Genomic DNA, 27,813 nt, shown 5'->3' with positions numbered 1-27,813 from the left:
TTTGGTTTATTTTTTTTAAAGTTTTTATTTTGAATTAAACTTCATACACACCCCGTGCTTTAAAGAGTGGAATTCTCGCACAAGTTTGTTAAAACGAGCAGCGACATTGTCACCCCACAATTTCCCCCTTCCCAGAGGCGGCGCCTCTTTTGCTGCCTTTAAGCTAAATTAGGTTGACATTCACTTCCGCGTCTCCAAATGACGCTGTCTGACCACTTCTGGAGATTTTTCGGTTTGACTATTGACTTCCCGCCGGGAGAGATGCAGCGTCGACCCTGAAGCTGATTTTTGTTTTGTTTTTTAATTTGCTTCGTTTGCAGGTTCCTTATCCCTGATCCGCCCCCCAGCCTTTCTGCAGTTGTCTGAGCGGGTGGTTCTCAAGCTCTTCAGGCATCCAAATTGCCTTGGGGGGCTCATTGAAACCCGGATTGGGGGTCCCCACCCCGGGGGGTTTCTGATGCGGGACGTCTGGGGTGGGGCCACGAGAATCTGCATTTCTAACAAGCTTCCGAGTGGTTCTGAGGCTGCTGGGCCAGGGCCCACGCTTTGAGAACCACTGGTCTAAGTCTTCGCTCTCAAGACCATTCAGGAGTTCTATCTGGGGACATGCCGGAAAAACTCCTCCTGGAGCCTTTGTTTGTCTTAGATGGTGGTAAAAGGCAAATGACATAAAATTTACCATCTTACCATTTTAAGTGCACAGCTCAGCGGCATGAAGCACATTCACACTGTCGTGCAACCATCCCCACCATCCGTCTCCAGAACTTTCCATCTTCCCAAACTGAGACTCTGTCCCCATGAAACACTGACTCCCCTCCCCTCCCCCAGCCCCTGGCCCCACCATCTCCTTTCTGTGTCTGTGGATGTGACTCCTCTAGGAGCCTCCTGTGAGGGGATCACACAGTGTCTGTCCTTCTGTGTCTGGCTCATGTCGCTGAGCATCATGTCCTCGGGGTCCATCCATGTTGGAGCAGGTGTCAGAATCTCCTTCCTTTTCATGGCTGAGTAATATTCCACACCGTGGGCGGACTGTGTTGTGTTTATCCACCATCCGTCGATTCCCTGGTGCCTTTCGACTCCTCCACTCTGCTCACCTGGGGGTTCTCTTTGCCCAGTCCCAGGCCCTATTCTCCATCTCTTCCCTTTCTTTGATTTGTCTCCTTGTTTTGCTGGAGAACATTTCAGACGTACCTTTCCACACCCTGGGTCTGTCGGTGACCTGCTCCGTCTTCCTGCTCCCCATTGTTCCATTGCCAAGCACCCCAAAGCCCAGCCTAGTTGGCCTCCACTGTCCTAGCCAGCCCCCCAGACAGTGACAAGGGGCCACGTCTCTGGAGTCACCCAGGCCTGGGTGAAAATGTCCCTCACTTGCTGGGTGCCCTGACTCCCCCACCTGCTCCCAGCAGAGATCATTAATAATGAATAAAACTACTAACAGCGGCATTTATTACTTCCCAAATCATGACCTCAGAATTAACAACCGCCTAGCCATATCATTAATAAATTCACCATTAGACTTTAATGATGATATTAATACAACGATTCTTAATACAATACAAATATATGCTGATTCTCAGTGTGTTTCTTTGTGTGCTTCTGGGAAAGTGGCTTCTGCTCTCTGAGCTCCTGTTTGCTCGTGTGTAAAATGGGGATGGTAATAGTTCCCATCTGGTCGATCAATGTTATCAAATATTTATTGTCTTCTAGGTGTTAGATTCTGTGTTAGGTACCAGGAATATATGAGTAGCAAAAAAAAAAAAAAAAGGAAACAAGAAAACAGATCCCTAACTTACGGAGATATTGTGTGCAAACGCTTTAGCACCGAGCCTGGCATTTCATATTATTATTATTACTTATAACTTATTTACTATTACATTATGTATAATGTTATATATTATACATAATATTTGTATGTTACACATTAATATCATTTATATAATAATATCGTATTAATTTTTGTTTAATATAACATTATGTCTATCATAATTTCATATATAATTTGTGTTGTGCATAACAATAAAGTTTATTATTGTGTTAGAATTATTTATATTTAAACATATAATATAAATAGCAAAATGTTATTTGTAATATGGTGATAAATAGCTTGTTAATTGTAACTATTCTTTATATTGATTATGTATGATGGTATTACTACTGTAGCGATATTAAGCGACGGGAACGGCGCGGCCTTTCCACCCCCTGGGCGCGCGGGGGCGCTCGAGGCTCTCCGGAGGCCCGGGGCGCACGCAGGCCACGCCCCCGAGCCCCGATTGGCGGCGCGCGGTGCGCGATGACGCACTGGCCCCGCCCCGCCCTCCCGGACCCGCCTCCCTCCGCCCTGCGCCGGCGGCGGTTGTTGTTCGGCGGCGGCCGCAGCTCGGGTCGCAGCCTCGGGTGGCCGGCGCTGCCGGTCCACGCGGGGCCATGGAGCTGGAGGTGCCGGACGAGGCGGAGAGCGGCGAGGCGGGGGCCGTGCCCTCGGAGGCGGCCTGGGCGGCGGAGAGCGGGGCGGCGGCAGGTAACGGGTCCGGACCCCGCGCCCGAATGGACCGGTCGGCCCCCCTCCGCGGCGCGCAGTGGACGCGCCCGAGCGAGCGCCCGGGGGCGCGGGACCCGCGGCGGGCGGCCGGCTCGTTCCACTCCGGCGCCCGCTGGGGGGGGGACGGAGCGCCCCACCCGGGCCGGGCGGGGGGGGGGGGGACGGAGCGCCCGCCGGGGGCTGGGGCGCCGCCCATCCTGGGGTCGTGGGGGGCGCCGCGCCGCATCCTGCAGGCTGTGGGTGAAGCAGCCCCCTTTGCCGGCATGCGGAAAGACGGGCCTCACCTTTGGGGGGTGACACCCCCATTTAGGACGCGCGGTGGGAGGGCGCTCCGGGCGACATCCCGCCGGGTCCCGTGGGCTGGGGCTGCTCCGCGTGGGTGGGTGGATGGTGCAGCCCCCGCTCCGTGGCAGGGAGGTGACACTGCCCCAGCTGCGCGTCCCTGCCTGGACCCGGTACCCTGGGCCGCCCACCTTGCTGGGGTCAGCTTCCGGGCCTCGCCCCTTCCCCCCTCGAGCCGTCACCCCGGTGGGCCCATCTTATTGGTCGGGGCGGCCGGGGTGGAGGCGGGGGGTCTTTGAGGCCATGTGGGTCAGCCTGCTGGCTGTCTCATCTCTCTTTGGGGAAGTCACCAGCCCCGGTTTCGAGTGCGCTGGTCTTACTTTACCTTTCTGGGCCTCAGTTTACCTGCTTATAACAGGAGGGGGCTCGGGGCGTGATGTCCAGAAGGGACCTTCAGTGCGGGGGCTCGGCAAGCAGATGGCAGAGGAGGGCCCCCCCATAGCCTTCTCCCTGGGTGCCGGGGGCTGTCATAGCTGTGTGGGGACACTGCATCCTCGTGCCTCCCTCTTGGGCGTGCTGCCCTCACCCCCAGCAGAGCAGGTGGGGAGCAAGGCGGCCTTGCCCAGCCCAGCGGGCTCCCGGCCTGCCTTTCCCGAGGGCGGTGTGCAGAGCCGAGCCGCTGCCCGGAGGAACGGTTCCTTCTCCGTCGAGATCGCAAGCTCTCTAATAGGAAGCTTCCGGATCCGCAGAGTTTTCTGCTGCCCCCCAGCAGCCCTGGCCCTGGACGGCGGAGTCCCTCTAGACACCCACATGGGCATCCAGCCTCCTTCTCCCCCGGGCCTCCCGAAGCTTCCTTGGCAGGTGGGGGGATGCTGTGCTGCCTGGGAGTTGGGAGAAATGTCTGGAGAGAGAGAGAGAGGCAGAGCGCCAGAGCGAGCTTCCCCCGGGCTCTGAGAGACTCCCACCGCCTCCCTTCCCTCTGCCATCTGGAACCGCCTGTAGGTGACCCGGTTCATCCCCACCATCCGGTCGCCCCGCCCTCGTTCTGGGCCGGCGGCCGGTGCCCTGGTGGAGGGACGCAGCCCAGGTCCTTTCTCAGCCCCGTGGCCTCTGCCATCAGCCGTCAGCCTGGGCTGGTCAGAGAGAAAATAACCCAGACCCGGTGACCACAAGAAAGCCACACAGCAAACATCTGTCTTATCAGGGGCTCATGAGCTGATCAGGGGCAGATAAGAGGCCCCGGCCCGGCTGTGGCTGGGTCTGAGCGCAGAGACCTGAGAGATATGGGGCGGCCCACCCTGCCTGTCACTGAAATCTGCAGAAATGTGACTCCCGGCTAATCGTGTATTTCACTCACTTAAGTTAGAGCTGCCTCTTGCCCTCCGAACCCGTTTCTCCTGCTGGGAGTCAAGTCTGGTGGGAGCTGACCAGCTCTTTCCTCTGCTCGTGCAGATAGATAAACACAGCAGCGGGTCTGCTGCCTCCTCACCAGGGTGCCTCCACCTGGGTCTCCCCCGGCTCGAGTGACACTGGGGGCCGGAACATTCTTTGATTTGGGGGCACCGTCCTGGGCGCTGTGGGGTGTCGAGCAGCTTCCCTGGCCCCACCCACACGATGCCAGGAGCGCCCCCAGTGTGACGACCACAGATGTCCCCAGACATGGCCCCGTGTCCCTGGAGACAGTCACCTGGGCGAGAGCCGCCGTACTGTACCTCTTATGCTGTAACTTGCCTGCTCTTTGTCCGTAATAATCTGGGGTTTTTTCCCCACGTCAGTATCAGTTGTTTTTTTCGGGGAGAGAGAATGCAGTGCTGTGCTTAGGAGGGTGGGAGCCCCAGACTTAACGCTGCCGGGGTTCCCCCAGTTGCTGTGACGCCCAAGGCTGAATGCCTTGATCTCTCTGAGCCTCAGTATCTCTGTCTGTATAATGGGGCGATGGTGTTGCTGGTCAGAGTCCCCGCCTTGGGATGGCTGGTCCGGGGCAGGCAGATTGCAAAATGACTATCTGATGGCCGGTGGCTTTCCGGAAGGGTCCGACAGGGCCCGAGAGAGACTGTCTGTGTCCCCACAGCCTTGCCAGCTCCTTTTGGCCCGTCCGATGGGAGGTGAGACATATGTCGGGCTGCTCGCTCCTGAGCCTGGTCTGGAGAAGGCTGGGCGGGGTTTTCCGAGGGCCGTGTGGGGCGCCTGGTTCCCCGGGGGTGATCTGGGGGCCCGACTCCTGGGGCCCAGGAGCTGCCTGTGGGCGCCTGGCCTGAGCTGGGTCCGCTGTTGCTGAGCCGTCTCCCTCCCTCCTTCCTGCTTCCACGATGTGGCAGAGCCGCCCCCCACCCCCTCCCACAGCTAATCTGGGGGCAGTGATGTTGGCTCTGCCTTCAGAATGGACCCGAAGCCGCCCACTGTCCCCCGTCCTCGGCCTCCGCCTGGTCCGGCCCATCCGCCGATGGCCTGGTGCCGTCTCTGCTGGCACTCCCCACAGCTCCCTGCAGAGGCTCCCGCGAAAAACTGAGTCAGGCCTCCTCCTCTGCCCACAGCCCACCAGGGCTCCCCCTCCCTCGGGGGAGAAGCCCGAGTCCTCCCCGCTGTCCCCCAGGCCCTGCACGACCTGCCCCGTCCCCTCTCTCCCCCTCCTCCCTCTGCTCCAGCCACACGCTCCTAGCTGTTCCTCCAACATGCCAGGCCCAGTCTTGCCCCAGGGCCTTTGCATGGGCTTTTCCCTTTGCTTGGAACACTTGTCCTCCACACCTGTGTTGTTTGCTTCCTTAGCTCTTTCAAGTTTTTGCTCGAGTATCTCCTCCTTGGAGAGGGTTCCCCTGAGGTTCAGGGGAGCCTGGAAGGGAACGGGAGGACAGTGCGGCCCAGGCGGAGGCCTGTGTGCCTGAGGGACAGCAAGGGGCGGCCTGGCTGGGGCGGGGCGGGGTGTGATCGCCAGAGGCCTCCTCTGTAGCCGTGGGCGCATGGTAACCGGGGGGCCGTCGTGCCCTGTTGTGAGTCAGCTGTGGCCCTCGGAGGCAGAAGGCTCTCGGTTGGAATTCCGCACTGCGCGCTTGCTAGCGCTGCGACATCGGGCACTTGGACTGGCAGCCTCGGGCCACTCCATGGACAGCCTGACCGCCTGGGTCACACCCCAGGTGCACCCTTTACCAGCTGGGGACGCTCTGCCTCAGTGGCTCTGACTGTGAAATGGGCACGGGCTGAGCGCCAGGTGGGGTTGTAGGTACCTGGCTCACGTCGGTGACCAGGGGAACCCCTCGCGCTCAGGTTGGTGGCGGGGTCAGGATGTGGATGGTGGAGAGGTAAACAGATGAGACCAGGGGGTGGCAGACAGTGGCCCCCGGGCTGAATCCCGCCACGGCCAGCTTTTGTCAGTGAGGTTTTATTGGTACCCAGCCACGCCCATTCATGCACGTGTTGTCACGTGGCTTTCCCGCTGCAACGGCAGAGCCCAGTCTTCGGACAGAGACCTTGTGGGCTGCAAAGTCGAGAATATTCGCTGCCTGCTCCTTTACGGAACGTGTTGGCTGAGCCCTGCACGAGACCACGCTGGGTGCTGGGGAGCGTACAGAGGCGAACGAAACAGGTGTGGTGGCGATAGCGAGCGCCGGGGCCTGCTGTAGCCGAGGTGGTCGGGGAGGAAGTGACCAAGAAGTAGCAGCCGTGGGTCGAGCGTTCAGACAAAGGGAACAGCGCGTGCAAAGGCCCTGTGGTAGGAATGAGCGTGGTTCTCGTGAGCCACAGAAGCAAGGTCAGCGTGTGGGGGCCTGACGGGCAGGGCCAGCCACGAGGGGCCACGGAGGCCCTGGCCCTGTCTCGGGCTTTGTTCTGAGCTCGGTGGGTAGCACTGGCGGGTTGAGGTGGGGCCGAGAGCACCGGGGTCGCATTTCACAGAGTGCTGGGCTGCTCGGTGGGAAGGGCCGCCAGGGGCAGGCGTCCAGGCAGGTGGTGCTGGGGGCCTGGATGGGCCCCGGTGGGGGAGGGAGGAGAGGGGACAGGAGCCCAGGGCGGGATGGCCTGTGCCCTGGGGTTGGGGGCGGGACTGGCAGGGCCGAGAGCGGGCAGGTCTGGGGGCTGGGTCCTGGGAGGCTCGTGCTGATTGGGGAGGAGCAGGCAGGGGGCCGAGGGGGCCCCCAAGGCGGGTGGAGCCCCATGGACCCCGGGCGGGGTGGCCTGGGGCTGGAGCTGGTTCCCACCCGCCTCGGCCGCAGACAGCGTGCCTCTGGGCTAGTGGCTTCCCTGCGCTCTGCCTCAGTTTCTCCTTCCAGACTGGGACAGCAGGGGCCCGAGATTCGGGGGGGCAGGAGCACTGAGGCCCGCGGCCCCCAGCGATCTCATCAGATGACAGCTCTGTGATCTGGGCCTTCACAGACGGGGTGGCCCCGGTTCCTAAGAGGGTCTCAGGCCCAAGGCCTCCTGCGCCGGCAGCTGCCGCGAGCCACATGTCACTTCCCTGTGACAGTGCAGGTCGGGACCCCGCCGGGGATTTCCTGCCGCCAGCTGGCCGGGGGGGCCCGAGTGGGGGCCGCCCGCCTGTGGGATTACTGCCCTCGGATTAGCGCGGGCCCCACACCAGGGGCTGGGGGCTGGGGGCCAGCCCAGGGCCCAGGTGCCTGAGCTGGTGTGAAGGTGTTTTGGGGACCCAGCCTCTGGCCTTGATCAAAGAGCCGCCAACATTTTGTCACGGTTGTTGTCCCTGCTCAGTCACAAGCGCATCTGCACGTGGTTCACGCCTTGATCCTGGCGGCTTCATGGGGTCGGAGCGCAGTGGGGCATTCGTGTACACGGCACACACAGGTGGCCTCGGGCCAGGCCTGGGGGCCAGCTGGAAGGAGGCGGGTGGGGTGCCTGCGTGTATCCCAGGGGGCGGGGAGGCGGAACGCGTGTGGACGGTAGACAGAGGAGGAAGGAAAATGGGTAACACGGCAGATCAGACGGGTGCCTGGAGGAGAGCAGAGCAGAGGAGCAGAGGAAGAACCAGGCGTGGGAGAGCCAGTGAGGCCAGGTGCTCAGGAGGGGGCGATGTTCCAGTGGAGACCACAGCAAATGAGGCGATGTGCGTTGTGGAGATGAGGGGAGAGGGTTCCAGGCAGCGGGCATAGCCCGTGCAAAGGCCCTGGGGCAGGACCACACCTGGTGTGTTGGAGGAACAGTGAGGAGCCCGTGTGGCTGGAGCAGAGGGAGGAGGGGGAGGGAGGGAGGAGGGAGAGCAGGGAGGGGACGGGGCAGGTTGTGCAGGGGCTGGGGGGCCGCGGGGAGGACGTGGGCTTCTCCCCTGAGGGAGGGCTGTGGGCTGTGGGCAGAGGAGGGGGGACCTGACTCGGGCTCACTGGCTGCTTCCGGCCACTGTGGGGGTACAGACTGTGGGGATGAGAGTGGGAAACGGGGACCAGGGGGGTGGGGACTGAGTGGTCCAGGCGGGTGAGGATGGGGGACCAGGTGGAGACAGAGAAGAGATGAGTGACTCAGATTAGATTTTAGCAGCAGAGCTGACAGTACGTGTTGAAGGGTTGAGTGTGGGGGGAGAGAGGGGTTGGGACGGCTCCAGGACTGTGGCCTGTGTCCCCAGAAGGGGCTGCCCTCAGCCGAGGTGAGGGAGACGGGAGGAGTGGGTTGGGGTATGGTCGGGCATGGCGTGTCCTTGTTGAGTTTGAGCCGCCCGTGAGCCCCTGCGTGGAGACGCCTGGGGCAGCGAGACCCCGAGTGTGGAGCGGGAGGAGCGACGGAGAGGCTGTGGGCAGCGGGGGGGGGGGTGGACCAGGGCGTTGGGAGTTCTGTGGGTGTGTCCTTGCGCGTGGAGCCACGATGTCTCGGTCCCCCCCGTTAGCTGGAGGCCGATTGGGTACTGTGGGCAGGAGCATGTGACTGGGCGGGGCGGCCAGGGGGCGGGCATGGATGGAGGGGAGGGGAGATGCAGCGGGAGAGCGGAGAAGTGGGGACCCAGCAGCCACGGGGTCGATTGTTCAGGCGCCCCGTGCCTCAGGTTCCTCGTTTGTAAAGCGGGATCACAGGTGCGCCTTCTTCTCAGGTTCACGTGAGGATTAGACGAGTCAGCGCGCGTGAAATGCTCAGAACAGGGCCCAGCACGCGACCTGGGGCTGGCTGCGTGCCCCCATCTGGAGAGGGCAGCCGAGACCGTGGGGGCGGCGCTGGGGGAGGAAGGGGCCTCTGCCCTCCCTGTAGGCAGCGCAGGCAGCCTGGGGTCTGAGCGGCTGTGCCCGGGCCCCTCTGCCTTCTGGTCCAGTGTGTACCCGTCAGCGTGGCCCAGGACCTGCCGCGTGACAAGCATCCCTACGTCTCAGCAGCCCCTCCCAGAGGCTTGTTGTCACTTGTGCCAAGTGTCCGTGTGGGATCGGCAGGGAGGGTGGGCTCATGTGATGGCTCAGAGACCAGGGGACGAGCTGCTGTCGCCTCAGATGTGCCCAGTCACCGGCAGAGGAAAAAGAGTTGGCTGGGGGTTGGCTAACGCTTGAGGGACAGTCCCCCACTCTGCACAGCCCAAGGTGTCACAGCCTCACAGACACAGAAACCAGCGCCCGAGACCCACCCGCGCCAGGTGAGCCGCTGCGTCCCTGCAGCAGTGGGGACAGCACAGTGCCTCGTCCAGGCTTCCGTCTCTGCCCAGCTCGTGGTGACGTCTGGGCGTCGTTGAAATTTGTCTCTGTCTTAGCATGAATCAAAGGAATGGCTCTTCATGTAGCGCTTCCTTTTTAGTGTTTCCCCTTTGTTTTGTTAAATATACGCTCCAGCGAAGGGAGCAGAGACGAGTCTGCAGTACAGGGACTTCCCACCCAGCTCACACGGGCAGCGCCTGGACTGCGGGGGGCTCTCCTCTGCTCGCCCCCGACAGTGCTCTGTGTTTTACTCAGAGCTGGGAAATGGGGCCTCACCCGCTGGGAGTCAGGGCGGTCGCCGAGGCCAACTGCACGTTGCCTGTGCTGAAGCAAGCTCTGTGGGTGCCCCCGTCAGTGCTGCCCCACTCACTGACCCCCACGCCTCTATTTGACCACATGCACCCCAGAACTCCTGCTTCCTTTCCTGGGAACCTACACTTGTCTCTTTCCCATATTCAGTTGGGTGATCAGGCTTTTTCTTATTGATTTGTAGGAGCTCTTTATATATTATGGAAAGTTTTTTTTTAATCCATGATATAAGTGCAAGTAGTTTTTTTCCATTTTCTCTCATGATGGTTATTAATGCCAGGCAGATATTTTCGTTTTATGTGGTCACATTTATCAGTCTCTCATGGTTTCCCAGTTTGGTGTCATGGATGGAAAAGTCTTCCCCGTTCTGAGGTCATCATTGAATTCTTCTAGTACTTCTACAGCTCCAGTTTTTTAAGCATTTAGATTCTTGCTGTATTTGGAATTTGTCCAGGCATAAGGTGGACGAGGGTTTAGTTGAACTAAGTTTTTCCGGGTGGCTCAGAGTTGTCTCAGCACCACTTTCTGGATAATCTCCTTTCCTTGCCGATTTGAGACGCTTTGTTCCAGACCGATTTCCTGCCCGCGGCTGGTCTGTTCCTGGCCCCTCTTTTTTGTTCCGTTCACCCGCCGGCGTCTTCCTGCACCAGGCGTGTCTTCAACTACAAGTAATGACAAGCTTTCTGTGCAGAAGCAGCAGTCAGGCCCGCAGTCAGCAGAGGGTGGGCATTTCCACCTCGCCCTCTCCGTTTCGACGGGTAATGACTGTCATTGAAGACGTTTTCTGTGCCCATACATCCCTGTCTCCGTATATGTTAGTCTTTTTTTAACATTTTATTTCGAGAACTTTCAAGCCTGCAGAAAAAATTGCAAGAATACCACGCACTGCCCTTCCCTGAGGTTCCCCAGCTGGTAACGCACTGCGTCCTCTCTCTGTTTGTCTGAGTGTGTGGTATCCCGCGTGTGCGTGTGTGTGTGCACGTATGTGTGTGTGTGCGTGTGAGAGATTCTGCTGGGCCACTGGAGAGTCGGCTGCAGACACAGTGCCCCTTGTCCCTGAATACGGAAGGACAGTCGATTCTCGTTGTTCGCAGCAGTTCTGTCCCATAAAGTCATCGCGAACGCTGAATTAGCGAATACGGAAGCGCTGCTCCTGGGGGAGGCGGGGGGAGGCGGGGGAGGCTCCTGCGGGCCTCCGCTCACAGCGCCGGCATCAGCTGATCGACGTGTGACCTTGTGTTCCGAACAAGCTCACCTCACACGCGCGTGTTCTCCGTGAGGCTGCAGCTCGACGCCTGGGGGTCACTCAAAACAGCAGAGGCGCCCACAAAAAAACAAAAATGCAAAAAGCCAAGCACTAGAGAGAGCGCGTGTAGGACGCTTGTCTCCAGGCGGAGCTGGACGCAGAGTGGGCGTCGCCATGTCCCCCGGCTGGGCGCGCGTGGGGGCGACTGGGTTCTCGCCGCCCCGCGGGTGCCCGGGAAGACCCCGAGCGTGGATGCGGGTTACAGGTGAGCCTTCGCCGGGGGGTGAACGTGCGGATCTGGAATCCGTGCGTGGGGAGCGTCCATGGTCCGTGTTCTCGGCTCCGTCAGTTAACCCCGCTGTCCTGTGTGGTTCCCTCCCTGGGGAGGTGTCCGCTGTCACGTGACACAGGGCGTTTGGTGACCTGGGGGCAGCGGGGCCTCCGGGGCCCGAGACTGGACAAGCTTCCCTCTGGGGCTGGTGGTCCCTCTGTGGACCTGGACCCTGCCGGCCGAGCCCTTCCACCTGCGGAGCCGTGGAGGACGCGCTGCCCCCTCCTCGTCCCTCCTCCACCCACTGCAGCCCTGCTCCTCCAGCAAGCCCACCCGATTCCCCCTGGCTGCCCCACGGAGGCCTTCCCACAGCCTCGAGGGACCTCCTGGAGTGGAGGTTGTCCACCGCCCTGTGGGCTGGCTCTGGTGGCAGGGCCTGTGCCCAGCACGGACAGGTGTGCAGTGGTGTTTGTGGCACAGGTGGTGAAGATTCTGGAACCTTCTTTCTCTTAGGGCCTGTGGGTTCTGGATTAATCCGTCATCCTCCCCGCCCCCTCCCATCCTTTGCAAGGCTTCCTGTTTACCACTCTGGAGACACATTTACTCTGACAGTGAGATCGATTGGGGGGGCAGAAAGAGTGGGGGCAGATCTCGGTGGGGGGGGCAGGGCGGGCTTCCGGTCAGAGCTGTGCCCCCCAGACTGCCGCCTGCCTCCATTCTCGCCCCCCAGCTGTGCCCTCCCCTGTCGCCACACCAAACCCTGACTTGGCTGTTCTCAGAAAGCCTCGTGTCCTGTCACCACAGGGCCTTTGCATGTGCTGCCCCTCCAACTTAGAATTCAGCTGTCTCGTGACTTTCCCTTTCCTTCACATGCCCCAAAGCACGTCTGTCATCAGCTTCTTGTCCCTTTGTGAGGTACTTGGCCATACACAAGTGCCCTGCTCACACCTCCTACCATTGTGTGTGTGAATATACCTCATCCTGCTCTTTGACTTTTTTCTCAACTCTTGTTTTTGGTAACAGCTTTATTGAGATATATATAATTCACATGCCACACATTTTGCCTAAAGTGTACAGTTCATCAGTTTTTTTACCTTATTCACAGAGTTGTGCAGTCATCACCAGTTAATTCCAGAACATTCTTATCCACCCAAAAGAAGCCCCAACCCATCAGCAATCATCCCCCCCACCCCCTCCCCCAGCCCCTGACAACCACAAACCCACGTTCTGTCTGTGGATGTGCCTGTTCTGGACGTTTCACATCAGTGGAATCACACGCCGTGTGGCCTTCTGTGTCTGGTGCTCTCACTGAGCGTCGTGTGTTCAGGGTCCGTCCACGTGTGTCAGTGTTTCACTCCTTTTCACGGCTGCGTCGTACTCCAGTGTGTGGATGGACACATTGTGTGGATCCGTCATCCATCGATGGACACGTGGGGTGTTTCCACCTTTCGGCTGTTGTGAGTGACGCTGCTGTGAATCCTCATGAAGGACTTTCTGTGTGGACAGATGTCCTTGTTCCTCTTGGGTGCACACCCGGGAGTGGAGCTGCCGGCTCAGCTGGAAACGCCATGTGTCGCCTTCTGAGGACCTGCAGACCGTCTCTGCAGCGGCTGCCCCGTTTCCGTGCCCCCGCCGTGCATGGGGCTCCCGTGTCTCCACGTCCTCGCCGACGCTGGCTATTGTCCGTCTCCATGGGTGTGGGGTCGTGTCTCGCTGTGGTGCTGACGTGCACGTGCCTGACGCTTAGCGATGTGGAGCATCTTTCGTGAGCTTGTTGGCCACTCGTGTATCCTCTGCGAAAGTGTCTGTTCACGGCTTCTACTATTTTTCCAGTTGAGTTCTTTTTTTTTTATTATTGAATTGTAAGTGTTCTTTATATATTCTAGATCCAGTCCCCTTCTCAGGTAGTGATGCACGGGTATCCTCTCCCGTTCTGTGGGCTGACTTTTCCCTTTCTCCATGGTGCCCTTTGAAGCACCAACGTTTTAATTCTGATCAAGTCCACTGTCTCTGTTTTTTCTTTGGTTGCTTATGTGTTAATTGTCACGTTTGAGAACCCACTTCATGAACCCAAAGTCGTGAAGATTTGCCCCTGGTTTCTCCTAAGAGTTTTACAGTTTCAGCCCTTACGTTCATTCGGGTTTCTGAGGCGTTGTGAGTTCACCTTGTGTGTGGTGTGAGGTAGGGCCCGGCCTCGTTCTTCGCCTGTGAACGTCCACTTGTCCCAGCGCCCTTTGCCAAAGAGACCATGTTTTCCCCCGTTGCGTTGTCTTGGCGCCCTTGTCAAAATCAGCTCACCATGAACGTACAGGTTCAGTCCTGGATCCGCAGCTGATCCATTCTGGACTGTTCCGTTGGTCTCTGTCTGTCTTTATGCCGGTACCACAGTGTCCGGGTGACTGTAAATCTCGCCGTGGGGGAATGTGAGGCCTCAGCTCTGTTGTGCGTCTGCCTCTTCTTGGGTGAAGTCTGGCTTGGCTGTTGGTCCCTGTCGGTGTGGCTCTGAGCTGCCGCGTCCCGTGAACGGCTGTATAATATCCCGTTGTGTGCGTGCTGGCCGTTGGTCTCATCTGCTCATCAGCTCCTTTTTTGAGTGCCTGCTGTGTGCCAGGCCTGGAGGGAAGAGTGTAAGCGGAGGAGCTGGAGGGGGGGAAGGCAGAGGCCAGCCCCTGCCACGGGATTCCCGCTTTGTCCCGCTCTCCTGAGCAGCATGGGTGACACAGATATTCGTTCCACAGCCGGATCAAGCACCAGCCCTGGCCTGGCCTCCAGGCACAGCAGAGACCAAGACAGGCCCCGGCCCTGCCTCCAGGAAGCCCCCAGTCTGAGAACGGCTGGAGATGGACCCTAATCACCAGCCACACGTGGGCCCTCCCTGTGACAGCAAGGCCGTCCCCTCCCTGCCCTCACCTCTCCTCGCTCACTCTGCTCCGGCCACACGGGCCTCTGTGCTGATCCCCCAACTCTGTAGGCCAAGTCCTGCCCCAGGGCCTTTGAACAGGCTCTTCTCTCTGCCTGGGAGGCTCTGCTGGCCCCTGCACCACTGCTTCTTTCCCGTCTGCTTCCCTCGATGTGGCTGTGGCTCAGACTGGAGCCTGACTGCCCGGAATCAAGTCCATCCACCCCCACTTTTCCCAGGGTGACCTCAGGCAGGTGACCTGGCTCTCTGAGCCTCAGTGTCCACCTCTGTTAGTGGAGGGAGTCATAGGACTTAGCTCCCGGGGCTGCAGGGAGAGTTACGTGAATACGTGGGCGATTGTACAAACGGAACAAACGTTAGCTCTTGGTCACGGTTGGTCCCTGGAGCTGACGGGGTGTCGGGGTGGGCGGATCACACACACAGGCTGTGCCCCCGGGCTCACCGCCCATTTGCCTCCTGAGCCAAGCCCTCTGTGCCCTGGCCCCAGACTTTGTGACCCTTGGGGCCACCGCCAGGGAGAAGGGAGCGGGTGCTGGTGCCAGGCATGTGCCCCCCGGCCTAGAGCAGTGAAGAAAGACGGGGCTCGTGTCTGCTGATGGAGCAGCCATTGGGGGAGCGGAGGTATTAAACCAAGCAGGGGTGGGACTTACGACAAGGGCCAGGGAGCAGGAGGGAACCAGCTTCAGCTGGTGGTCAGGGAGGGCCTCTCTGAGGAGGTAACATTTGATCCAGGCCCGAGTGGTGAGATGGGGAAGAGTGTTCCAGGCAGAGGAGAAGGCTGTGCAAAGGCCCTGGGGTGGGACTGTGCCGGCACGTGTGAGGAGCAGCGAGGAGGCCATGTGGTGGAGCACAGTGTGTGAGGGCAGAGAGGGTCATCCACCTGGTCACCTCCCCACCCCCCTCGTCGTTTGTGCCCTCAGGGCCATGGTGATACCCGGGTGCATCAGTCAGCTATCACTGCGAAACAGATCGCCCCCAAAAGCAGTGGTTTTAAGCAATAATAAACACGTATTGTCTCACGACGGTTTCTGTGGGTCAAGACCCTGAGGGAGCTTAGCCCCAGACCTCGTGGCTCGGGGTCTCGTGAGGTTGCAGTCAAGCTGTCGGCCAGGGTGGCCTCGTCTGAGGGCTCGACCGGGGCTGGAGGAGCTGCTCCCTCACGCGGCCGTTGGCGGGAGGCCTCAGTCCTGCAGACCACGTGCATGTCCTCACAGCATGGCAGCCGCTTCCCCTCCGTGAGTGACCGTGAAGGCGGCGGTGTCTTTTGTGACCCAGCCTCAGGAGTCGCCGGCTACCCCCTCAGCCGGGCTCTGTTGGCCACACCCGCCGACCGTCCCGCAGGATGTGGAGACGGGCCTCACGTCGGGCAGCGTGGCTGGCTCGGAGCCTCCCCTTTCTCGTCTGCGAGGTGGGCCGAGTGTAGCCCTTGCCTCCTGGGGCAGGGCGAGGCGTGAGTTGGGCGGTCAGCACGGGCTGGCACAGAGGGACCCGCGCCTGCCGGAGCTCCTGGAACGTCCCCAGAGCCGGGCTGGCGTCGGGGCCTGTCCCAGCCCGGCTTGGCGGCCAGCTTGCTGAGGGACTGTGGGCAGGACATGCCCCTCAGCTCCAGGCCCCAGGACTCCGGAGGCCTGGGCCCGCCCTGGTGGGGAGGCTGGCCCGCCTGGGACGTGGGGACAATTATTGGCATGTCGAGAGACTGTCTGGCCGCAGGCTGCCACCGTTGGCCTGTATCCTGACCGGCGGACCCCCTCTCCAGAGCGACAAGGGCCGGGCCAAGGGGGACCTCCAGCTGAGGCCCAGCCTGCCTCGGTGGCCCTTGGCGTTCTAGAATCCAGGTGCAGTGTCTGCGGCCCAGGCCGGGCCGCTGGAGAGTAAAAATGTATCCGGGAGGAAAGCCGGGCCAAGACACCTGCACGTGGGTCCTAAGACAGCGCGTGATCCTCCGTCGGCCTGCGGGCGGGCCTCCCTCCCCGGGGGCGCTCTGTCCCCATACTCGGGGCTGGCTCCAGCCTCCGGCCTGTCCCGAGTGCAGTCTGTGGTTCACGTCCAGTGTCCCCTCGGGGAGCCCCCGTCCCCCCAGCCCACCGCAGAGTGATGCTGGCTCCCGGGATGGCCGGGGACCCAGGCCTGGCGGTCAGAGCTTTGCACACCCCGGGCACGTGACCCGCGGGGCCCTGCCCTGGGACTTTGTGGGGGACAATCAGGCGCCTGCCTGGGGGTCCAGTGCGGGGGGCAGCAGCCCTGAGAGGTGAGAGGACCGAGTCTGCAGGCCCCAGGTCCAGCCAGGCTTGAAACCCATCTCCCCTGACCTCAGTTTTGTCGGAGGTCGGGCAGCTTTTCCTCAGAATGGCCGGATGGTCTCTGATCATTTGTTCATTTCTGCCCTTGTAGCCTGAACAGCGCTGCGGAGATGTGGAAGTGAGTGGGCGTGGCTGTGTGCCAATAACACTTTATTTATAAAAATGGGGCGGGCGGCTTTGGTCCGCAGGGCACAGATGGCTGGCCCCTGAGTGGTGTTAACCAATCTCTCCCCACACACACCTTGTTTTCTTCCAGTGAGTCGGGTTTCTGTCTCAACACAAAGCATCCTAATGCCCCTTCTCTGAGCCTAAGTTTCCTCCTCTGAGAAGAGAGGAGACGGGCATTGCTGGGAAGCACCACGGGCCATGGTCGTGCTGGGACTGAGTGTGAGACAAGTGCGGGAGCTCCATTCCCTCCACTCTTCCCTGTGGCTCCTGGCGGTGCTCGCTCTCCGCCTCCTCCAGGCAGCCCTCCAGGCTTCTCACCAGTGGATGCTCACTGAGGCCTGCCCGTGCCCAGCCCTGGGCAGGTGCGGGTCACCCAGGGGCACGGGGAGGAGGCCTGCCCGTGGAGCTTTCTAGAACCGTGACACCACTGCAGGCAGACTGCAGTGCTAGAGAGAGAGGCGGCCAGGAGAGGCTGGAGCTGGGGCTCCCAAGGTCCCAGGATGGGCACGGGGCAGGGGGTCACCGAGGGGAGGGGAGGGGTGCAGCCAGTGCCAGGGCCCAGGGCTGCCCGGGGACAGAGAGAAGACCACAGGCTGAGCGTGGAGAGCAGGAGGGGTTGCCAGGCTGCAGGGGCGGGTGGGGGCAGGGGCTGGGGGTGGTGAGCCAGGCGCGGGTGTGAACTGGCTGTGGCGCCCCTCGCCCCGGTGCCGGGGTCCGTGAGAGAGGAGCAGGGCCCTCCCCCCGATGGCGATGGTGACGGTGCGGGCAACACCGGGCAGAGCGCGTGGGCACCGGGGCTCGGCGGAGGTTGCCCTGGCTCAGAGATAGTGCACGACCAGGCGCGTCTGCCCAGGGCAGAGCAGAAGTCGGCATCCACCGCGGGGTGAGCCCGCGCTCCGTGCCAGGCCCATGCAGGGCCGGGCAGGGACTCTGTCCTTGAGCCCAGGTGGGGGGACAGGACCAGATGGCTGTGGGACGCAGGGCCAGGCGCGGTCGGGAGCAGCGGCTCCACCTGGAGGTTGGGGAAGGCTACAGAAGTGCTTCTGGAGGAAGATTCTAGATGCTCCAGAGGACGGGCCCCGGGGCAGGCCTGAGCACACCCGACAGGTTCGGTGGGTCTGCAGGCCCCCCGTGCACGCAGGGTCTCGGGGACCCCTGCCGCTCCACGGCCTTGAAGGCGCCCAGACCTCTGTGCCTCGGTCTCCCCAGCCGCAGAGTGGGCCCCGTGACCCTTACCCCCTGGGGGTGTCGAGAGGGCTGGTGACGCGCCCTGCGGGGCCCCGCCCAGCATGGGGGCCGTGCATGTGCTGTGACCTTTCATCGCGGGGAACTTCAGACAGAAGACAGAGGTGGACAGGACAGCCCACTCAGACTTTCCTCAGGACGTGTTTGAAACACCCAGAGAATGCGGTAATCAGCGCCCACGTACCACCCGGCTGCGTCGTCCCGCACACGGCTGACATGGGCCCGGGTCGCTCTCTGGGGGCCATCCCAGCACTGTGGGGTCTGAGCTGCATCCCTGGCCCACCCACACGATGCCAGGAGCACCCCCAGTGTGACAACCACAGATGTCCCCAGACGTGGCCCCGTGGCCCCTGGGGGCAGGACTGCCCAGGTGAGACCCCCTCCACCCGGGCCGCCTGTCCTGGCCGCCGGGTCTCCTCTGACCCTCACAGAAAAGGTTTGCTGACCCCTGACTCGAGGGATAAACAAAGAAAGATTCGTTTCACCTCATAGACATACGGAGTCTTCTGTGCTATTCGGTGCTTTTCTGGGTGCTTAAAATCTTTTCTTATTAAACGTTGTGGTTAGACAAAGAGCCAGGCCCCTCTGTACCATTTTATCCCCCAAATGGGGCCCAGCACCCAGGAAACACTCACTGAGGTTGGAATGAATGAATGAGTGAATGAGTGAATGAGTGAACGAACAGAATATCATTTGGGAAGTGGGCTATTGGGGAAAATTTTTAATTCCTCCCCTGACACTGTTCACGGTTCTGGGTGGTTCCGTGTGGTAAATGCAAACTCATAAGAGAAACGTATCCAAGAGGAAGAAAACGGTTCATATTAACCCCAAACACTCTGAGACCTGCCCTCTCCTGTGCGGTTGTGGTCGGTTGCCCAAGTCCTCCCCGATGAGGCTGGGCCGCCCTCGGGGGTGGTGGGGACGCGGAGCTGCCCCTGTGATGGGGGTTTCCTCCTGGGCTGTGGGGTCACACCGGGACGTGACCTCTCCCATGGGTTTGGGAGGCTGGGGTCCAGCCATGCCCCGCTTTGGCTGTTTCTTCATTCCTTGATGGAGAATATTTATTGAGCACCTACTGTGTGCTGGGCAGTGTCCCAGGCTTCAGGTGCCCCCTCCACACGCCATCTCGCATGCGCCCAGCCCTGAGCGTCCAGCCACGTCGGGTGTCCCTCCCTCCGGCCCCGCCTTGGTGGTGGCCCCACTGTGCGCCTGGCTGGGCTCGACTTCGTGTCCTCCCTGGCTCCTCCCCTCCACAGTGGGATCTCCTCGTCCTGGCCCTTGCCCCTCTGGGATCTCTGCAGATCCCTCCCCACCTCTCCATGCCAGCCTCCGCTGCCCAGCTCCATTTGAGCTGTAGTTATTGTGCTCCTGCTGTGTGCCACGGGTCGGGCTGGGTGGTGGGGAAGCGGCCGTGAACGAGACAGTTCTGGTCCCTGCTCTCCCGGGAAGGAGCAAGCGATGAAGTTCACTTCAGACAGTCATGTGTAGCATGGGGAAATAAAACAGGCGCGGAAGAGGGTGCAAGGGGGCAGGGGTGGGAGGGGACCCGTGTGGTCAGGGCAGGTCCCTCTAGGAGGTGACATTCAAGCCGAGTCCCGAGTGAGGGAGGACAGGAGCCAGCCAAGTGGAGATGTCAGGAGAGTGCGATCCAGGCAGCGGGCACAGCAAGTGCAAAGGCTCTGAGGCAGGAACGTGCCTTCTCAAAGGTTTGATGAGCGAATATGTGTGAACCCTGTGGCACAGGGCCTGGCACACTGGTGCTCCGTAGTGTCGGCTACTAGCCGTGTGACCGCTCACATTCCTTGGGCAGAACTCGCTCAAAATGTGTGTTTCTCCAAAGCTTGCAAACCTGGCATTGAGGGTCAAAAATCACCTTTAATCTGGAGGAAAAGGATTAATTAAGAAAACTTTCACCTGTACTGAAGAGCTGAGAGAATTGGACAGCAGACACTCCTGTGTCTGCTCTGCCCCACCCCCATCAGTCCATCCCTCTGGTTTTCTGGTTGCATTTCAGAGTTGCAGGCATGAGCACCCTCCACCTGTGAACACTCAGACGCGTGTATCATTAACCAGAGTTTGCTATTTTTCAACGTGTTCTTTGCAGCATTAACTACTCTGATCAGCTATTAACTAGAACTGTTAGCCTTCCCCGCCCTCACGCTGGCGGTAACAGTCCGAGATAACGCAAACACAGGAAAGTTCTTTATTTCTTTTGACCCCCAGATTCCCACCTGGTCCGTATCACGGCAGGTGTGAACCTGGCGAAGGAGGGGTCGGCAGCCCCCAGGGTTTTCACGCCCTGGGAGTCTTCCCGCCGTCTGTCTGTTACCCGGAGAAGGCCGTCTGCATGTGCCGGGTAAAAACTAACCCAAGCGTGGAGCCAGGGGAGAGCAGGTGGTGGGTGCAAAGGGCAGAAACCCCCAGTTCCACCTCGTCTCTTCTCCACGCGCTTGCCGTGTGACCGAGGGCGCGTCCCTGGCCACCTCGCTCCGCTCCATCCATCTCTGACGGTTGGTCAGCGGGTTCTCTCGGATTTTGTACAATTCTTTCTTTTTCTTTCCCATCTTGGTTCCTTTTCTTTTTTCTTGTCATATTGCATTGGCCAGCGCCCCCGCTGGTAGCTCCCGGCCGCGCCTGTCTCACGGTTGGTATTGACGTTGGCATGAGTTTGTGCTTCATGCTTGTTTTCAAGAGAAGGCAGTTCCCGCCCCACACCCCACCCCCACTTTTTCTTTTCTGTCTCTAGTTTCTCGATAGTGTTGTGGACGTGATGTTCATGGTGAATTTTGTTGAACGCTTTTCTAGATTGTGAGAGGTGATCATGGGGTTTTTCGCCGTCAACTTTGGGTCACGTCCTGCGTTTCTCCAGACCCGTGCTTCCCCGCCTGTGAAGTGGAGGTGATGGAATGAGGTCGTTAAGTCAGGTGGGGTCTGGCTCAGGCGCTCACGGGCGCCCTCTGGCCGCTGCGGGGGGTGAGGGCGGAGGAGCTGGCCGCAGGGTCTAGGCAAGTGAGGCTGCAGGCCCTGTATTTCTAGATCTGCTTGTGTTGCGAGAAACCCGGGCTTTTCTCCAAAACACGGTGAGTTTTGAAGTTGACTCAACTTACCCCGAGGCTGTGGGGCCAGAAGGAAGCCCAGGCAGGGCGTTCCGGTGGCACAAACTGGGGGTGTCCTCACTGAGCAGGGGGCCGTGGGGTCCTAGAGTGCCTGTGTTCACTCCTCTGCTTGTCACCTCCCATGGGGACGTCGACCTCAGGTCCCTGTTGTCTCATGCGCTCACTGTGGAGCCAGAGATGACCTGAGGGGGCCGGGATCAGGCGCGTTCCCAGCAGCAGTGTCTGAGGCCCCCCCTCTACGCCTCAGTCTCCCCATCTGTGAAATGAAGCTTCCAGGGGTGGCCACCTCTCTGGGCTGGGGGGAGTCTGAGTGGGAAGGGGACACTGGTGACGTCTGGGGACATCTGTGGCTGTCACACTGGGGGAGCTCCTGCATCGAGCGGGTGGGGCCCGGGATGCTACCCAGCCCCCGCAGGGCCCAGGACGGCCCCCCAGAGAGTGACCCGGCCCCCATGTCCCTCAGGGGACCCTGAGTGAGTGAATGGGCTTTGGGGGTGCCTGGAGCCCCCAGACTGTCTGCATACCGAGCCCTTCTCTCCGGCGAGGAGAGGCCTGTGGCAGGCTTCTCGGTCACGGCAGGCCCGGCCGTTGGTCCCCGATGAGATACAACCAGAGGTTGAGGGTCCCCGTTCGCGACCTTTGTCCAGGTGGACAGTAGCCTCGTGTTCGCTGCGTCAGATCACCACGACCTCGGCCTTGACTGTGTCTGTATTTCGCTTCCCCGGTGGTGGGTGTTCACCGCATTTGGTGAAAGTCTCCGTGCAGGGTGGGCGGGAAGGCAGGTGAGCTGGGCCTTCCCCACGGAAGGTCGGAGAAGCGCCGGCTGGGGGTGCCGCCTTCCTGAGCCCAGCCGTCTCCGTCTAGTCATGGCCTCGTTCCAGAGACAACGAGGCCGAGGCCCCGTGCTCCCGCACTCTGCAGCATCACTGACGCCAGAGGACAGAGCCTGGAGAAGGTTCCGGATGGTGCATGGCATTGGGCAGTGTGTAACTAAAGGGAGACACTTTTTTGTTTTGAGATACAGTTCACATACCATAAAATTCACCACTTTCAAGTGCACAGTTCATTGGCGTTTAATGTATTCGCTATGTTGTGCTGCTAGCATCACTGTAGTTCTAGAACATTCCATCAACCCAAAAAGAAGCCCCATCCCCATCAGCAGTCACTCCTCATCCCCTCCCCAGGCCCTGACAACCACGAACCCACTTTCTGTCTGTGGATCTGCCTGTTCTGGACATTTCAACATCAATGGGATCACACACCGTGTGTCCCTCTGTGTCTGGTTCTTGCTGAGCGTCGTGTGTTCAGGGTCCATCCACTGTGTGGCTGTGTCAGGGCTTCACTCCTTCTCATGGCCGAGGAGTCTGCCGTCTGGATATACTTGCTGCTTTGAGAGAGATCCAGGTTGGACCGAGGAGGTGGAGCTCTCGCTCCTTCCTCCCTGTCCCTGAGAAGTCCCGGGGACAGACCGGCTGTTTCCTTTAGAAATGCTCTCGGCCTCTGATGGGATGCCTGCTTCGGTCAGCCGCCACTGCGTGACAAACCGCCCCAGAGCCTGGTGGCTGCAGACGGTGACTCCTCTGGTGGCCCTGCACCCGGGGGCCGGGCCTCCCCCGTGCTCTCCTCCGGGTCGGTCACGCGACCGTGGCCCTCGGGTGGCATGAAATCCAGGAGCTTCCGCACTCGGGTACGGCGCCTCGGCTGGGGGCTGCCGCCCCTCTGCCGCGGTCTCTCCAGCAGGGACTCCGCCAGGGACCTTGTGCCTCAGTGTGTCTCAGCGGGCGGGTCAGAAGCGGCCAGCCTTCCTCAAGCCGCCTGGCTCTTCGTCGTGGTCTGGAGCTCAGATCAGGTCGCGTGGCTGCAGAGCACTGGCTGCAGGAGTCCGTCCTGCAGTTCAGAAGAGTATGTCCAGGGTGGCTTGTGAGCGTCCTTCCCGCCCGGCTCCTGGAGGGTGGGCACTGCCCTCGGAGGGTCCCCAGCTCCCTGCCCTGACCCCCTGCAGGGCTCTGCTCCCCGGGTCAGAAGTCTGCACAGCGGGAGGCCGGACCATCCCAGCTGCTCAGGGAGGTGAGCGTGCCTGGGCCCGCACCTCTTCCCGTCTGCCCCATCCTTGTACTCGCTGGTTTGCTCCGAGTCACGGGAGCCAGGCCCCGGCGTGGGCACCAGGCGGTCGATGCTCTGGGCAGCGGCCCCACGTCCCGGGGGCACAGCCCCTTCTGCCCCTTTCCAGAGCTCTACAGGTGGCTGTCACGGTGACACAGCAGACCTGGGCCCCTGTAGTGGGGAAGACGCAGCACATAAGCACCAGGGAGGTAGGGAGAGTGATCTCAGAGGGACTGTTTTGGGCCAAGTGGTGGGGGGATGACCTCTCAGAGGGGGTGACGTTTGAGCCAGGTCCTGGGTGAAACAGAGGAGCAAACCCAGCAGAGATCTTGGGAAGGGCGTTTCAGGTGGCGGGGGTGGGGGGGGGAGGACAGCCTGTGCAAAGGCCCTGGGGCAGGACCGGGCCTGGCGTGTTGGAGGAACAGCAAGGAGGTCCGTGTGGCTGGAGCAGAGGGAGCGAGGGGGAGAGAGGGAGGAGGGAGGGTAGGGAGGGGATGGGGCAGGTTGTGTGGGGCCTGGGGGGTGGCGGGGAGGAGGTGGGCTTCTCCCCCCCGGGAGGCGGGAGCCCTGGAGGCCTGTGGGCAGAGGAGGATGACCTGACTCGGGGGCTCATGGGTGCCCTCTGGTGGGGGCTGCGGGGAGGACGGACTGTGAGGGCGAGGATGGGAGCCGGGGACCAGGGTAGAGGAGACTGGGCTGGTCCAGGGGGGCGACGATGGGGCTGAGAGGAGCAGGGAGCAGTGGGCAGGTTCTGGACAGACTCTGAAGGTCGAGCGGGATGATTGTGCTGCAGGACAGATGGTAAGGCCCCCTCCCTGGGTCCTGGGGGCCCACATCTTTCAGGAGCCTCGCCTGCCTCAGTTTCCTCATCAGACAAACGTGGAGAAGACGCTGCTGCTGAGGCTTGTCTGTGTGCGGAGGGGCGAGGACCGGGTGTGTGTGTCCATCCGTCAGTCAGTCAACAAGCGCGTGTAGGCGTCTGCTAAGGGCAGGCCCGCAGCACAGCTGTGCCTGGGGCGGGTCTGGCCTGATGGATGACTCGGCTGCGTGGGGCCTGCCCTCCCTGCTCTGCAGCGTCACACTCCCCCTCCCCGGGCTATTTTTAACACTTAATTTCCTCGAAACCCGGCTGGCTCATTCAGAAGGTGACTGCTCACTTCTGGGCTGGGAGGACTCCACATCTTGGCGTGGTCTCTGGGGGCACAGTGCAGGGATGCGCCCGCCACCTGCTGCAGCCCGTGACCTCGTGCAGCACACTCGCCCCTGAGTGGCCATCCGTCCTCTGAAGACGCGAGAAGGCCCAGGGCCCCGGGTTTGGCGAGGGCAACAGGGTGGCTGCCCCCACGGGCGTTCCTCTGCGGTGGTGCAGACGGAGGAGGTTCAAAGGGGAACTTCAGAGAGTGATCAGGGCATGCAGAACCGGGGGACATGACAGGACGGGGAGGTGACCAGGGAGGCCCCTCGGAGGGGACGCTGGGCTGAGACTCAGGTTGAGGGGTGGCCTCGGGGAGATCTGTGGAGGGTGTTCCGGGCAGAGCGAATGGCACGTGCCAAGGCCCTGAGGCAGGACCGCACTTTCCCAGTGTGCGCATCTGTGCCCTGCTCCACTCACTGTGAGCTGTCCCCACGGCCCCAGGCCCTGCCCTCCCCTCTACCCGTGCTCTGCTCCGGCCACAGGCCTGGGAGCCACCGTGCCCCCGCCACCCCCGCCCTGTGCCCCTGGGCCGGCGGAGCCTTCCTGCGCCCCGTCCAGGGATGACCCCGCGGGAGGGCGGGGGCTGCCCCTCATCAGCCAGCGTGTGAGTCAGGCAGGAGCCGGGGACTGAGATCGGGCCGAGGCCCAGCGGGGTGGCCCTGCGGGGTCTGGTGTGGTCAGTGCACCTGGTGTCCAGGAGGCTGCAGACGCCTCGAGGGGAGCAGGAGCAGGGGGCGCACGGGGGCGGTGTGTGTGGGGGGCCAGGACCCGGGTGCTGGACCCGCTCGGGCAGAAAGCCCTGGAATGAAGGGCTGGGGGCGCAGAGGACGCAGGTGGGCACAGCCGGGTGGGCTCTGGGCCCTAGGGACCCAGGCGGCCGAGGAGGAGGACACCCTGGGCAGCCGACACAAGTCTCCGACTCCAGGGCCCCCAAATGAGGTCTAGAATGTTCCGCCCTGGTCTACCGCCGGCTTCCTGCCTTCACTCCTCTTCCTTCCCCCACACCCCACACCCCACACCATGAATTGTTCTGCTGTTGGGCGGCCAACGAAAATATTATGTCAGCCTTCCAGCACCTTCCGCCACCGGCTTGCCATCGGCCGGGCTTTGGGATGGGCTGAAGCCCAAGTTCGCCTGCAGCCGGGGTGCCCGGGCCGGGAGCCCCCACGTCTGCCGTGGGCACACGTGGCCCCGCATGACCCCCCTGTGGCTGGTGTGGCTCGTCAGCGGCCTTCCCGGGCCCCGGGCAGGTGGCCTGGCCTCGGGCTGTCCTCTGGGCTGTGGTCCCTCTGGTGGCCCTGTGGCTGTGACCGTGGCCTCGGGCGGCCACCCCCAGCCTCAGTTTCCCTATCTGGACCATCTCCTGGGGGTCTGGCCGGCGGTGCCTGCACAGGTGGACGCTCGGGGTGGCGGTTAGGGCAGAGAGGACGGGTCCCTGCCGCCCGACCACACCCGCGCTCAGGGTCGTCTGCGTTTGTGTTTGTTTTTTTACTGAGAAATAATTCATACTGTGTAAAATCCACACTTTGAGGTGTGCAATTCAGTGTTTTTCGTATCTTCACAATGTTGTGTGACTGTCGCCACTGATTCCAGAACATTCTCATCCTCCCAAAGGAAAGCCTGTCGCATTAGCAGTCCCTCCCCGTCCCACAGCCCTGGGGGAGCAGGTCTGGGAGATTGACCCCTGACCCCTCACCCGGGCCTGCGGCTCTCAGGACCCTCGGTCCCCCTCCTCCCTCCCCCACCCGCACCCACCCTCGGAGCTGGAACCCCGTCTACGCCCGGCGACGCCCACAGTCCTGACTCCAGCCCGGGCCTCCCCTGAGCCCCAGACTCGGCGTCCAGCTGCCCCTCGACGTCCCCCCGCGGGGGGCTCACGGGGGTCTCGCTCAACACAGCCACGCCGCCCCGCTGCTCCCCGTCCCCCTTCTCCTGAGGCCCCGTCCTTCCGCTGCCTGCTCCCGTCGCAATCCTGAGTCATTCTCCACTCCTTGCGCTTCCTCTCTCCGCCCAGTGCGCACAGCCTGTCTGTCCTGACTTCAGATCCTTCCAGAACCGCCCACTTCTCCCTGCTCTGTCTCCTGCTGCCCAGCCCCACTGACCCCCTGGACCAGCTCAGTCCCCCGCTCCCATCCTCGCCCCCACGGTCTGTCCTCCCCGCAGCCCCCACCAGAGGGCGCCCGTGAGCCCCTGAGTCAGGCCCCCCTCTGCCCGCAGCCCTCTGGGGTGCCCCCTCCCTGGGGGGAGAAGCCTGCGTGCTCGCCTGCTGATCTGCACCCCACCTGCCACCCCAAGTCGTCTCCAGGCTCTCACCCCATTTCCCAGACCATTCCCTGCTCCCCATCCTCGACTGTGAGCCCTTGAGGACGGGGCCTGGTCTGTCCTGGTTCCCACTTGCCGCCCAGGCTGACATCTGGTGTGTGAGTTTCCTGTTGCAGCTGTAACAAATCACCAGAGATTGGGCCTAAAAGCACACACATTCATCATCTCACGTTCTGGGGTCAGGAGTCCTGAATCCACGTGTGGGCAGGGCTGTCCTCCGGAGGCTCCGGGGAGAAGCGTCTCCTGCCTTTTCCAGCTTCTAGAGGCGCCACGTCCTGGGCTCGGGGCCCCTTCCTCCGTCTGCACAGCCCGCAGCGCAGTGTCTCCCGTCTCTCTCTGCCTCTGACCCTCCTCCTCCCTCTGATGAGGACCCTGTGGTGACACTGGGCCCCGGTAATCCAGGGTCATCCCCATCTCAGGGGCATTAACTCAACCCGTTTGCAAAGCCCGTTTGGGGATCAGGACATGGACGTCTCTGGGGGACATATCTGCCCACCTCACTCGTGCCCAGATCCGGGCGAGGTTCCAAGGCTGGGGGAGGCCGGCGCCGGCCCAGAGCTTCCCGCGGGGCGCAGGACCGGAGGGAGGGTCCTGCGAGACCACGCTGGCCGCCTCTCACCTCTGTCCACAGCAGGAAGCTCTCGGGAGCTGGGGCCCCGGCCCTGCCTGGGGGTGCAGACGGGAGCTGGGGGCTGTCCTCGGCGGGGCCCCTGGCCACCTCCCGCTGACCACAGCCGCCCCGGCCCTGCCCACGATGCGAACCGCCCTCGCCCGGGGGCCCTCCACGTGGGCTGCGCTGCTCCCCCTCACCGGGTGCCCTGATTTCTCTGGGACCCGGGTCTCCTGGTGAAGCCGTGCCCCTGCCCGCGAGGAACACGGTCCTGTGTCCTTCAGGGTCCTTCAGTCGTCTGTGACCAAGGCCCTGATGTCTTTGGGGTAAACAGCGGCTCAGAGTCGGGGGACAGTCGCTCCCCGCTGCTGCTCCCCCTCTGCCGGGGAGCTCCAGGCCCCAGGCCGTGGCCTTGGGCGGCACCTAGTGTCCAGCCCCCTGCCGTCTCGGCCCGTCCCGTCTCCGTGACCCTGGTTCCCACGAGGGGCCCCGCCCCTCCCCAGGGGCCCAGGGTGCCGAGTGGGGCTGTGGGGGCTGCACCTGTGTGTGAAGGAGGCGGGGCGCCGGCCCGTGCATCCT

The 27,813-nt window shown here is 61.7% G+C and overlaps 1 protein-coding gene across 5 annotated transcripts in view; it reads left to right on the top strand.

Moving 5' to 3' along the window:
• Nucleotides 1-2,370: 2,370 nt before the first annotated feature.
• Nucleotides 2,371-27,813, top strand: part of PIP5K1C (phosphatidylinositol-4-phosphate 5-kinase type 1 gamma) — a 57,710-nt gene continuing 32,267 nt past the window's right edge. For all 5 annotated transcript variants that reach the window (XM_058537563.1, XM_058537562.1, XM_058537561.1 and 2 more), the window contains exon 1: nt 2,371-2,518. In XM_058537563.1, the coding sequence (XP_058393546.1) occupies nt 2,425-2,518 (94 nt within the window). In that variant the 5' untranslated portion in view covers nt 2,371-2,424. The remainder of the gene's footprint in view (nt 2,519-27,813) is intronic.

Source organism: Diceros bicornis, unplaced genomic scaffold, assembly GCF_020826845.1.
Source record: "Diceros bicornis minor isolate mBicDic1 unplaced genomic scaffold, mDicBic1.mat.cur scaffold_67_ctg1, whole genome shotgun sequence".
NCBI lineage: Eukaryota > Metazoa > Chordata > Mammalia > Perissodactyla > Rhinocerotidae > Diceros > Diceros bicornis.
The sequence above is the reverse complement of the archived record's forward strand: the minus strand, read 5'-3'. Positions and strand labels throughout refer to the sequence as shown.